Source organism: Ostrinia nubilalis, chromosome 2, assembly GCF_963855985.1.
Source record: "Ostrinia nubilalis chromosome 2, ilOstNubi1.1, whole genome shotgun sequence".
NCBI classification, from domain to species: Eukaryota; Metazoa; Arthropoda; class Insecta; order Lepidoptera; family Crambidae; genus Ostrinia; species Ostrinia nubilalis.
Genome location: NC_087089.1, coordinates 9559178 through 9573350, shown reverse-complemented (window position 1 = coordinate 9573350; position 14173 = coordinate 9559178). Strand labels below are relative to the sequence as shown.

At 38.9% G+C, this 14173-nt stretch overlaps 2 protein-coding genes across 3 annotated transcripts; one reads left to right on the top strand and one right to left on the bottom strand.

Annotated features, from left to right (window-relative positions):
* The first annotated feature begins 3201 nt into the window (after nt 1–3201).
* LOC135082590 (decapping and exoribonuclease protein-like) lies at nt 3202–6444 on the top strand. Of its 2 annotated transcripts, none has more exons than XM_063977380.1 (5): nt 3202–3318; nt 3487–3983; nt 4298–4559; nt 4675–4813; nt 6177–6444. In XM_063977380.1, the coding sequence occupies exons 2-5, from the start codon at nt 3497–3499 to the stop codon at nt 6426–6428; spliced, it is 1140 nt and encodes a 379-aa protein (XP_063833450.1). In that variant the 5' UTR covers nt 3202–3318; nt 3487–3496; the 3' UTR covers nt 6429–6444. The 2 variants fall into 2 exon arrangements, with proteins under 2 accessions (XP_063833450.1, XP_063833442.1); XM_063977372.1 differs by having other exon boundaries at nt 3481–3983.
* Nucleotides 6445–6546: 102 nt separating this feature from the next.
* LOC135078571 (uncharacterized) lies at nt 6547–13207 on the bottom strand. The gene is made up of 2 exons (XM_063973105.1): nt 8319–13207; nt 6547–8255 (listed from the first exon to the last, which is right to left on the bottom strand). The coding sequence occupies exon 1, from the start codon at nt 13205–13207 to the stop codon at nt 10736–10738; it is 2472 nt and encodes an 823-aa protein (XP_063829175.1). The 3' UTR covers nt 6547–8255; nt 8319–10735.
* Nucleotides 13208–14173: the final 966 nt, after the last annotated feature.

The following is a 14173-nucleotide window of genomic DNA, read 5'->3' as shown; positions in this document are numbered from 1 at the left end:
CTGGGATAAATGATATTATCTTTAATAATTTAAAGAAAAGGGTAGAAAAAATGCCTAGTAAGCATAGATATTGCTCTATAATATTTGACGAAATGGCCATTGCTGCCCATGTTGCATTTGATAAACATACCGATAAAATAAAAGGTTTTGAGGACGACGGATTCGAACGCGAAAGAAAATTTGCTGATCACGTGTTGGTATTTATGGTCAGAGGAGTATTCAAAAAATTTAAGCAGCCTGTCGCTTATAGCTTTTGTACTGGATCCACAAAAACGGAGAATCTCAAAAGGCAATTAAAAACAGTAATTGAAAACGTTTTAGCAACCGGACTCAAAGTCATTTCGACAACGTGCGACCAGGGATCCACTAATATGGCTGCCATAAATTCACTAATAAATGACACCAAAGGTCATTATATAAGGCAGAATCAAGAATTTAAAGGGGGGTTTTTTGAAATCAACGAACACAAAATTTACCCACTATACGACCCCCCTCATCTTTTAAAAGGAATAAGAAACAATCTGATTACAAAAAATTTGGAATTTACTCTGAATGGGAAAAAGCGCACGGCAAAATGGGCCCATTTAGAAGCTCTATACAAAAAGGGCCCAAGCTATAAAGGCATGTGCTTAATTCCTAAACTTACCGCGCGCCATGTAATTCCTAATTTAATACCTAAAATGAAGGTTAAATACTGCACGGAACTTTTTAGTAAAACTGTCAGCGTTGCCATGGGATTTACAGCAGGTAAACATTTATTTGTACTTGCCTTTTATGCCAGTCATCATAGTCACGAATATTATAATTTATAACTTAGTTTCTACTGCAAGAGTTTCATGTCATCTGCTTGGAAATATTCCATGATTTCATAATGTCTAGATTCGTTTTTAACTGACTTTAACATAAGGATTTAATTTTACAAAAATGCATTGAATACATTGGACTTGACTACAATTAATTTGATTAACGAATTAATATGTAAATTAAAATTAATTTGGTGCACGACACTATCTGGACTACCTTATAATAATTTTATTTAAAACAAGTATGTAAATATATTTTATACTTGTATGTAACTATATAATGTGTTTGTTTATAGGAACTGGCAGAATCCCAAAAGAAGCTCAAGATACTGCAGAAATTTTATTATTTTTCGACAATTTGTTCGATTCCGTAAACGGTAGTTACAACAGAATTGAAAAGGGTAAAGTTTACCGATCTGCGGTCTCGCCAAAGTCACCACATCATAAGTTGTGGTATAAAAGTCTACCAATATTAAAATCCATGCAATTTGTTGGTGGAGCACGCTCAGGGGTGGTTCCATCTTTAAGAAGTTGGATTAAAACTATAGAAGCATTCCAGCAAATAACAAAAAAATTACATTCCATTGGGCTCAAATCTTTACTGCTGCGCAATTTCAATCAAGACCCTTTAGAAAATTTTTTTGGTGCAATAAGGGCTCATGGGCATCGAAATATAATGCCTACAGTGCCGGCATTTGAGGCTTCTTATAAAGCGCTTTTAATAAATAATATGGTGTCGCCTAAATCAATTGGGGCTAATTGCGAAAGTGATGATGGCTATTGTTTACAAAATCTCAAATACCTTTTTTATGAAAACATTGTTAGGCCCTTACCTAAAAATATAATAATAAATTTTGATCACATAAACATGGATCTAACCAACATTGATAATTTAATAAAAAGCCAAAATCCGTTAAACATCGAAAAATGCGCAGCAGCTGCTTATTGTAGTGGTTGGGTTATTAAAACAATTTATAAAAATATTGGTTATTGTGAAATGTGTAAAAGTGATTTAGAAGGGGATGGTGAAGAAATCTATTCAAAATTTATAACTATGAAAAAATATTCAGAAAAATGCAATCTTCACTATCCCAATAAACATTTGCTGGAATGCCTATTGCATATAGAAGAAATCACATTGTTAATTTTATCAACACAGTGTGAATCGGATCAAATATCCGAATATATAAAATTGGTAACCACTTCTCTTGTAACATTAAATTTTGTGACATGCGAAAGTCATAAAGAAAAAGTTAAAGAACTTATAATATGTAAAGGAATTTCCTTGATGATAAATGACTGGTGTAAAGAAATAAATAATATATTAAATGGTAAAAATATAGTTTTTGATGAAAATTGTCCTATGAAAATGTTAGCGCACAGATATTTTGTATCACATAAAAGTAAAAATAAAAGTTTTAAATGATTTACATATTTGTTTTTTATTTCTTTTACCTTGTTTAGCAATTGGTTATGTGCAGTTTTATTTTGGTAGATTTTTTTTTCCAAATTAATGCACTGTTGCATTGTTTTGGAAAAAAATCTACCAAAATAAAACTGCGCCTCAAAATAATATTTGGAATAATACCTGGATACGAACCATGAACGACGAAAGCACCGTGTTACAAGCAGAAGCGAGTACGGAGCTTGAGAACTAGATGGCGCCTCTTTCTATCAAAACCTTGAGACGGCTATCTATACGTAGTACTTATTCTTATCTATGACACAAACGTAATCATTTTTTGAAATTGTAACGACAAACCACAGATTAGAGAGTATGCGATACTCTTTTATGCTCTTTGGTATGCGACAAACCAACAACACAACATGCAGTGTCAATGTCAATGTTCTTCATAAAGATTGTGGGTTGGCAATGATATCAGGCTCATACAGCCAAATTCCCAGAAATTTTATTTTTCTAGCTGTATAAAATAGAGCTCCAAAACTTTGTTACTCAAAAAAAAAGTATGTCAGTCACAGTGTCAATGTCAAAATTGACAGTCAAAAATCTGTGGATTTGAACGACCAAAAAGGAATAGTTCGTTCTCGTTCACTTAAAGGAATTGCTTCCTATTAGTACATAGTACATGTACTACACAAGCCTAATTCATTCATTCATACAATGTACACAAATACAGACCATATAGCATTGTAAAAAGGTCATTTTTCAAGTAAAAGATTTAGGCATAAGTAATGTTGATAGGGGATTCCCCGACCATAAAGCTGCCGCAAGGAACACATTCGTTTCATTACGAAATGTTGCCAGGTGCAGGAAAATCGTACACTTTCCGTACGATCTAGCGTGGTATTATAAACCTTCTCATTTACAATCGCTAGATCGTGGTCTAGCGATTGTAAATGAGAAGAAATGCCAAAAAATCGTAGGAGTACGATTTAAATCGTACATCTGGCAGCCCTGTATCTGTGTCAAAAATCCTATGTTGTTTAGTTTGTGACTTGTTGAACTTGGTTCGCTCAATTAAATTTATTTACTTTAAAAGTGATCATAGCATCAGTAAGTTTTTAAATGATTTCTAATTTCGTTAAACACCCTCAGACTCTCTTTCCCAAGCTTGCGCTTAGATCGTCTCACCTCTGTAACAATAAGAAAGTTCATACTGTTCTGTTTGTGGACAGTTTTTAATAATAATGGTTTGATAATTATCTAATCTTCTAGTTTCAGGTTTTAAAATATGCAGCCAGAACTTCACACTAATGCAGATATCTACTCAAAAAATTTTCCTACATTTAGTCGCCCTGCAGTAATAGGTTACATTGGGCTAGAGAATTTGATGTTTGCGAAATGTGTGCAAAACAAGAAAGTGCATTTTGATTTAAACCTGCATTCAGCAGAAGCTATTCGCAAACCAAATGACCGTGATGTGAAATTGGATGATTTATTAAAATTTCTTTTAGAACATGAGGCTAGATTAGATCTTCGGGGGGGTACCAATCTTGACAGTTGCAACATATTCTGCTATCGTGGGCTGATGACTTGTGTTGCATGTACTCCATACGAAAACAGAGAACCATGGAAAATTGTTGCAATATTATTTAAAGGGAATATTTATTTGTGTGCCAGAGACACCGAAGAAAAACGTAAACAAAAGTTGAATATGACAGAACAAGATATAAAATTTACATCATGGGGCTACAAATTTGAACAATACATGTTATCTGGTAAATGAATTTGTTAACTTTATAGTTTAATTTATCAGTTTTACTAAGTTGTTTTGTTAGTAGTAGTACATGTAATATTAAGTAGTGGTATGTAGGTAATTTGAGTACAATAATAAATTAAAAAGATGTACCTACCTACTTATTCAGATTTTCATAAAACAGATTATAGGTGTTAAATAAAAAAATAAGTTATTTTATCATCATTAGCTAATATCATTAGTTCATTTAGTCTCAGAAATGGAGGATTTGGCCTGCCAAACAGTTATTACTAACACGAAATTAATATTTACTTACTGTACCATAATGTGTTTTAGAGCATCCAGATTCAGAGCCAAATCCAGATGTTCCTGTGGATGAGACAAAGGAGTTTTCACTGGTTTTGACTACTCGTCTCAATAACCACTCACTTGTGTACGGAGCTGAAATGGATGGACTCCGCTGTGACCAGTACAAAGTTCCCCCAGTCCCTGATCATCACGACCCAAACAAAATTGTGAAATATTTATATGATAAAGAATTTGTGGAACTAAAAACAAGCAGACACATTGAGTATTCCAGACAAGAAACAAGTTTTAAGTAAGGTTTATTTATATGTTAATTTTAAACCAATTTTTTTAGTCAGATGCACATTTTATCATACTTGTCTATAAACTGAAGCTAAATCCTTACACATTATTGTTTTAACTTTCAGACGATTTAAAACAAAGAAGTGGTGGTGCCAGTCATTTCTTGCTGGAGTAAATACAATTGTATGTGGGTTCAGAGATGACAATGGCATTGTAGAAGAACTTGAAGTTTTTTCTGGAAGGGATTTGGTTAAAATGTCGGAGGTATGTTTCAACTTACTATAATAATTTTTAAATCTATTTATATAAAAATGAAATACCACTCACTGATTAATCACGAAATCCCAGAAACTATAACACCTACAAACTTGAACACTATGGCTGAGTTGCACCACCTACCTTTGACCGTAACTATGTATAATGATAACCGGTGTTTTTTGTATGGAGTTTGACAGATTATTGACATTTGTCAAAGTTCAAATAAGATGGTGCAACCCAGCATAAGACATTCACTAATGCCTCGGCCGCACTCATCGCGATAACATTCGGGCGACAGCGGAACGAAGTCTTGTATCTATTCAAAAAAGCACCGAAGTATAATACTTGGCTACACACATCGCGATAGCGCGAATCTTCGTGTTATCGCGATGAGTGCGGCCCAGGCATAATGCCTGGGCCTAGTGTTCCCGAGGCCTATAGGCTTTTTTTTAAGGCTAGCCTATGAATTAGGGGCTACAGCGGGAAAAAAGCCTAAAAAGGTCTTTTAGGCCTTTAGGCTAGGCCTTTTTCATAGCCTTTTTTTGTCCACCCGATGACTATAGGCTTTTAGCCTTTTTGTAAAAGCCTATAGTCATCAAAAAGGCTAAAAGGCTTTAAAGGCTAAAAACCTATAAAGATTTTTCGTCCTTTAGGCTAGGTCTATTTTATTTATTTGTAAACACCTAATTGTACGACAGGATGCAATAAATAAAAATGAATATGAATATTAATTTTTAACCGACTTCAAAAAAGGAGGAGGTTATATGTTCGACTGTATGTATTTTTTTTTCTATGTATGTTACCGATTACTCCGTCAATTGTGGACCGATTTTCAAAATTCTTTTTTTGTTCGATAGGGTACACTTCTGAGGTGGTCCCATTGTCACCAAGTCAGGATCTGATGATGGGATCCTAGAAATATATAATAATAATAATGTATAACAATTAGGTACTTAATTATTTCCAATTTCAAATAATATTCGTTTTTATTTAATTTGAAAATAAATGCAATACAAAAATACTTGTTTAATTCATACTAAGCCATAACCTGAATAATGGCTATAGCCTTATAATAAGCCTACTACTCGAAAGACTAGTCGGAAATAAAGCCTAAAAGGCTATTTAGGCCTAAAGGTTTTTTTTAAACCTATAGGCTTTTTATAATGACTAGCCTTTTAAAAGCCTAGTAGTCTATCATGGCCAAAAAAAGAACTAAATAGGCTTAATTTTAGGCCCCGGGAACACTACCTGGGCCGCTTTACTAAACTCCACCCCTAAGGGGGTAAAACGGGGTCCACGCGTGCTAAGTCGCAGGGGGTAAGTTGTGTTGATTAATTTATTTTAATGAAATAATTTATTTTTGTTACAGAGGTTTTGGATACCAGGTGTATGTTTCAACTTCCTGGATACATTTTTTACATATGTCAAAAGGTGTTTGGCTAGAAAAATAAAAGCTACACATGGAGAAAATGGATTGAAAAATCTGCAGGCTCTACCTATGACATTTTTACTCCTAGAATGGAGACCTGGAATGCCTGTTACAGTTTCAGAAAATTATTGTTATGAAGATGATCCTATAATCCCACAATATTTTCTTAATAATTATGGTAAAATTAATTAAAAATAAGCTTGAAATATATCTTGTTTTAATATTCTTCCAATCAAATACATAGTAAAAAAATATTTCAGTTTTATCAGGATTTCGTCATGATGGGAAAAATAAATAAATAATAGTCTGGTTTTCTATGGTACCATTTATTATCACTGCATAGCAAATGGTGTAAATCAACATCCATAAAAGACTAATCAACAACATGGATATCTTCACTTAACAATTAGAATTAAAAACTATTTTTGTTATCATACAATTATAAAAAATATTTAGAAATAAAAACAATAATTAACAGAACAACATATTTGTAATAAAATTAAAGGGTGTCATGTTATAATACATCTAAATTCCATATTTGTATTTACACAACAATGTTTTGATTTTACTAAAGAAAAATCTCCATTATGTTACTGATAGTCGGTTCCATTTAAATTCTTATTGTAATAATTAACAATAAATCTTATAACACAAATACAATCTATTTATAATTTTCCGTGCATTTAATTCAATGTTAATTTAATCCAAAACATCAAACACTCATTTATATAAGTATACATTGATTGTTATGTTAATGATTATTGTGATGTGTGATTACAAATTACAATAACTATTTTTCAGGTTTTTTTACACAAATCTCGATTATTACTAGAGTCCACTTACGATTAGTAGACCCTCGAAATTCATAAGGGTTATCGTAGTTAGTTATAGTACATGTATGGTTGTACCATTGATTATGTATAAAACTTTAACACAATCCTGCTAGCTAAAAAATTGACAAACTATCTAGAAAGAAACCGGGAACCATAAATTAAATATTAAGACAATACAATGTATATTTTGTGAAAGCATTATTTATTCATTAGTTTTTTTTATTTGTCTCCTCAAAGATAGCTTGACACATTTGTGGTGTAGGTACAAAGTGTGTTTACTCTTAGAAGATTGTGTCTTATTAAAGAGCGCATTATTTATAACATTGTATAATGTTCAGTAACGTGTTTATATCTTGTAAATGAGATGCTATATTAGTTCATTTAGTAACTTACTGTTTATAAAAAAAATACAAAATGGTTCCCTCAGGCATAAGTCGACATCGTCATACATTTTCACAATCTTAATAGCAATAATGGACACATAATGACTGTTATTGGTTTATCTATTTTAATTGGTTATGTGAGATGGAATAAACATTAAAAATATTTACACGTTGCTTTACTGTCTACTAACAATAAGAAAATGTACCTTAGCAAATGTACAACTTAAGAGTAATTAGGTACTAGTCGATTTTGGTAAGTTGTACCAAATTGGAATATTATAATATAACATTGATCACTTAAATCGTTCGTTGTCACATCCCTCTGACAAAGTGATCTTGAAATGAATTATTTTGGGTTGAAAATATCTACAAACTTTAAAACAGTCTTCGGTTTCACTTACATTAGCAATATCCCTGTCGATTCAGTGTGTTATTTGTACTAGCGTTATAACAAATGTTCTAATAAGCTTTTATCGTATTCATTTACGAGGCACAGGTAGAGGAAATATTTTAAATTGTAAATGACGCCATAAATGTAATGTGCAAATATTAATAGGGTCGGTATTTGTGTGAAATCCTATCATAACTCCAGTTTTAACTTTTTAATAGTATTACTATTTGAAGATCAATTTCATGTATAAATAATGAGTGCAACCAATCAATAAGTTTGAATGTGATCGATTGACCGTCATAAGAGAATACCATTTTAGAGATTTGTGTCGGCGAATGTCTGTTTACTAACTCAAAAACGTTAGTATAAAAGTAAATATACTTTCCAAATATCCACCGATATACTGAGAAACCTGTTATATTTTTTATCATCTTAACTTTCTTTACAAAAGTAAACGAAGTTATTTCATGTAGACATTTCAGACATCAAAGATCTATTGCACTTTCGAGAAATGTCTTAAATAATTTTAGTCCTATTTGCAACCGCGCTGTTTTATACAAAACGGAACTGTAAAATTCAAATGTTTTCACTTTCGCTTGTCAGAACCGAGCTTGCAAAACAATTTAAGGACCCTATTGGGAGCTAATCTATCTTTTGGACCACAATATGAAGCCGGCCGACTGTATTCGGTTCAGGATGCGTGGGCGCAGGTGTGGAGAAGAGAACCTTTTGGCTTTTGTTTACTAAGAAAAGAGATAGATATATGTTATTTTTCGAACATCATTTTTCACGCCGTATTTAGTTGAATAAACATAAGGTCGAGGAATCCCTCCATACAGTGCACCCACGAGTTTAGTTTGAAAAATACAGAAGTAACTTAAATATCTAATGTAAATTATAAGCTGCCTGTGTAACTTGTATCCCTCCAAAACATACCCCTTACTAATAAATGCTGTCTAGTAGACAAATAGTAACTTAACTATTATTATCTTTCCGTCAGCAATAAGAATTAGTAAGGAAATAATACATTACATAGCAAACCACTTTTTGAAATTTGCCAATTTAACGCAATTGATACGGATTATTACGTTTCGGTCGCTTCATTAGTTAAGGCCGGCCTCCTTTTCACAACGAACAAATAATATTTCGAATCGTCTCCTAAGCTCAATCAATGCAGCCATATTGGCAGATTTAAAATTTCACTTCGCATTTCATGCGTTCAATGTAAATTTAGTATATCAGTAAAATTTCTATGTGATAATAAAATATATTAAATCTTTGTGCTAACTTACAATAAATTCATTTTCATAAACTATAATACACTATTTATATTTCTCTTAAAACTCAATTTTAATTTATTCACTAAGCGCGCTTGGCACGCTGCATTGGTCTGGATAAATACTACATAGCTACAATCGTAACAATTTGTTGATGGAACTGTTGTTCAGCTAATTTACAGTATCACTATGGATTGTAACACTACGAAATATATAAATATATAATGTATATATAAAATTTCGATGTTACCAATGTGATTTGTGATGAGCTTTCATATTGTCATTAGGCACATAACAGTTCAATATGCGACTTCTGTATCTTCAATTTCAATCGAATGTGCGTATACAGATGCATTAGAGTTTAGACCAATAAAGCGAATGCTCATTCTTCTCTTTTAATTTTTTTATAAACATTCAGAGCATTAATCACTACGAATCACCAGTGTGACAAATGCTTTATAAACAGAACGCACTACATTTTAGGTATCGAGACATTTAAATTGTTCTACAATTGTCATTTGTAATAAAAAACTACTAGTGAACAAACACGTAACCAACATGTTTGGAGTCCAAACTGGACTGGCACCTAAAGATACCAAAACTCGATCCCCAATATTTGATTTATATCATAATAATTTAAATAGTTAGATATTATATTAATAGAACAGTCACAATTAGTCTAACGTTTTACACATTTGTTGAATTTTTAGCACTATGAAATCCTGTTCGAGCCCACAATAAATCTTAATAAATAAATAAAAAATTTACCATCGATTACACAGGAATGTGGAAATAATAATATTATATACATGCATGTATGTAAATTATTATCATAAAAAATCATGGTGTTTTACCAACAATGCTTGTGTTATAATAACAAATTAGGGCCATGATCATGTAATAGATAGAGTTAAAAAGTTGTCAATAATATAAAATGTTTAAAATAAAAATAGTAATAACACATACAATCCGCACAGATTAAAGTTAGGATAAGAAATGCGACGGCTGAAGTCTCTTTGCTCATTTTTTATACTGTTAAAGAGAGACAAAGTAACACCCGCTACATTTATTAATTCCAACCTCATTGTGTGAGTTTTTGTAAATAACAGTATTAAAATAGTTGTAAAATACATAATAGTCTAATTAATATAAGCCCGTGGTCTCCGAGCAAGACGGGCCATTAAATTCACAACTGTGAAAATTATTTACATATAAATTTTTCGTATCGCTCTGAGACCACGGAAGCGTTACAACAAACCATAGTAAATCAAATCGTAATAATAATATTGATATTGCAGACGCTTTCCCTTTAATGCATCGCGTGCAATCTGTCTAAGTCAGAATCATCATCATAGTAACGTTTAATTTACTTTTGCTTACTTTCTAATAATTGAAATCGCATCGATTTTATATTTTATCACATATTGCAGTGCACATATTGACTCAATTTTGGGAGCGTGCGATCCGAAATCGGGCGCGCACAGCTCAGTTCGAGCCTTCACTGAAGGCATACACATAAACATTGTACTCTTTAGAGACATCCAACATTTCGGCATCCGTACGAACGACTAACGTTAACCTAGTATGTACAAGCGGCGATACGGACAACGGCTGACTAGAGGTCGACGTATGGCGTGCTGTCCATTTTGTCGAGGTCGGCCAGGAGCGCAGGCGTCAACGGGTTGAGCATATCCTCGCGCAGCATGTCGTGCAGCGGCGACGCCAGGCCCTGCTCGCCGTCCATCATACCGTGCAGCTGGCCGGAGCCGCACACGGAGTTCCCGTTGATCAGGTAGTCCCCGTTGCTGTAGCTGAACACCCGCCTGTCCTCCACGAGCTGCGGCGTCGACGGCACGGACTTCGAGGACAAGCCGTTGGACACGCTCGAACAGTTGTCCCCGGGAAACAGCTCCCTCGAACGGCAGGAATCTATTTGCAGATTGGGCGCCGCCCTCTTGAAAGGCAGCGGCGTGCTCGGCACGGATCGCGACGAGTAGTACTTGCTCTTGTCGGTTTCCAACTCGGACAGATCGAATTCTATGCTGTTGGAACGTTTGAGAAAGTCGTCCACGTTGTCCGGGGCCGCGGCGTCGTTGCTGAAGCTCTGGTTGAACTGCGCGCCCCTGTCCAGCAGGTCGTCTCCGCTCGGAATCAGCGAGTTGAATTGTTCGTCGGACAATATTTGTTGTTCCGGCAGCGGATCACAACCGTTACTCAACGTGTCGTTGGAATTCAGGAGAGTCTGTCCTGCGCCCGCGTTGAGCACGTCGTTGCTGCTGTCTATTGCGTTGTATATCTTATCTAACGTTTCGGGATTGAGACACGCTTTCGATATATCGCAGGTCTCTGCTAAAGATCCAAAATCACAGAACTCGTTGGGAACGGGCGTCGGTGGAACCGAACCGACGGGAGTGTTGTTGTAACTCAGCAATCCTAGGTTGTTGATAGCTTGTTTGAGCGGCACCGATTGTGACCGGAAAGAGTCGTGACCCGATCTGAAGTTGACGACCGGTTCTTGGAAAAATTGGCTCACCTCACTCGACAACGGATCGGCGGACAGCGGTTGTGTGAGCTCTCCGTTCATGTGATCCCGCATCGGTACATTGGGCAAAAAGTTTAAAGTTAAATTATTAGCACCATTTGGTAAATTACCGCAATGAAAATGCGTTTTGTACTGAGAGGACAGAATATTCGGAGAGGGCGGAGCCGACATCGGTTGCAGCGACGGGCAGTACTTGCCCGGCCCGCACATGGGCGTCTTGTTCATAAATTTTTGGTCATTGGGTATCGCAAATTGTTTAGGACACTGGTCAGCCATTCCTAGCGACAGTGGATTTCTTCTTTTACGCCCGTTGAGCTTCGGTATAGGTCTGGGACACAGACGCGAGCGTGGAACGGGCGTGTTTCTCGGGCTAACGAAAGGACTGGCCGCTGTGCTGTGAGAAATAGGCGACGTTTGTAAAGAACTACTCATTATCGGTTTATTCACTTTGGTCGGGCTTTGACATCTCTGGCCGAACCCCAAAGGCGACTTGGAATGGAAATTTCCAGGCGAGTGGCAACCATCAGAAATGGGTACGAAATCGTACTGCTGCGTTCTAGAAGTCGGGCTTTGCGGCTCATTGTGACAGTGGCCGTTGTACACGGGCGTCCCGCCGACCGACGGCAACATTTGACCGGAGTTGTCGCCGACGTACGACAGGGACGTCCCGTTTTCGTGCACGGTCGAATGCTTATTATTAGCGACGCCTTGATTCACGGTCGGACCGTTAACCGCTTCGACGTCGCCGGGCCCCCCGAGCGGTTTGAACGCCCCCTCCGAGACGACGGGCAGCTTCATATTTTGCTGATTATGCGCATCCTCCTGACTCGAGTCGAGCTGGGCGTCCGGATCGATCGTCATATTCTGGGACGATGATCCGCTTTGGTTCTTTAGATTCTTCGCCAACAATTCTCGGAGCTGCGATATTTTTTCGTTCTTACCCTGACTGTGGTCATCTTGGGGATCTTGGCTCGTCTCTAAAAAAGGCCCGCCGGCGTCGTCCGCGCCGGGCGCGACGGCGGGCTGGGGCGCGGGCGGGTGGGGCGGGGGCGCGGGCGCGCCGTCGCGCGTCTGGAAGTACTGCAGCAGCTCCTCCTCGTGCTCCTGGCTGCTGCCCTCGTTGAGGTAGTCGTCCAGGTCGTGCTTGTCGATGTTGCAGATGCTGATGACGCGCTCGCGGTTGAGGATCTCGGTGTGCCGCTCCTCGCAGATGACGCCGGTGCGGACGCTGATGCCGTCGAGCCCGCAGCAGGCGTCGGGCGTGGCGGCGCGGGGCGCGCGGCGGCGGCGCCGGGGCTCCGCCCTAGGGGTCGGCGCCTTCGCCGCCCGCGTGGGACTCGCCGCCTCCTGTTCCTCCCGGGCCAGCGCCGCGGCGGTGCTTTTGGACCGGCTCGTTAAGTTTTTTGGATCCTCTAAAAAAGCAACCTCGGGGCGAGCGGCGGGCGCGGGCGGCGCGGCGGAGGTGGAGGCGGCGGCGGCGGCGGCGGCGGTGGCGGCGTGGCGCGCGGCGGCCAGCTTCCCGCCGAGGATTTCGGCGGCGCGCATCTTCTTGGGCAGGTACTCGGTGTGGAAGTCGCCGGGCGGCGGCGGGCGCCCGGCGCGCGCCTCGCTCTGGTAGGTCTCGAGGATGAGCTTCTTGCCGGGCAGCGGCAGGCGCGGGTGGGGCGGGTGGGGCGGGTGGGGCGGGTGCGGCGGGTCGGGCGGGCGGCGGCGCGCCCAGCCGTCGCTGCTGAGGTTGATGGGCGCGGGCTCGGGCGCGGCGGGGTCGCGGTAGGGCTCGAAGGCGTAGGGGTCGCGGAAGGGCGGCGCGGGCGCGGGCGGCGGCAGCGGGTGCGCGCGCGGCGGCGCGGCGTAGGCGGGGTAGGGCGCGGGGTAGGCGGGCGCGGGCGCGGGCGCGGGGTAGGCGGGGTAGGGCGGCGCGTAGGGCTCGGGCGGCGGCTCGCCCTCGTGCTTGACGGGCGGGTGGAGGCCGTACGACGTGGACGGCGGCGACTCCCCGGCCGCCTCCTGGCCCTTGTTTTTCTTCGGACGACCGGGAGTCCCTGGCGCCTACGATTGATAAAAATACGTCTTACATCCTTGCAAAATTATTTTTATGCCTGCGTAAAATGCATTCGTTTAAACTTTAAACCATTGATTCCCAAAGTGGGGGGCGCAAAGACCTTTAAAGGGGGGCGCGGGCCATTTAGTATAAAAAAACCTGCGAGCACTGAGAGAATGCATTCCACTGCTCGATACGACTAATAAATAATCTTGACTGGAGGAGGCGGGGCGCGGAATTTTTTGTATGGTCGAAAGGGAGCGCGTCTCAAATAAGTTTGGGAACCAATACTTTAAACGAATGACTCGTACAAAGTACGAAGTTACTGTTAACTGAAAAACTCACCTGAATCTTCCGTTTCAGTTGTTTCATCAGTTGTCTACTTGCCGTTTCGTCAGGAGGTACTAAAATAAATAAAAACTTAATTAATAAATTATTTTAAAACATGGTAGACAGTCTCAATTCCGTAA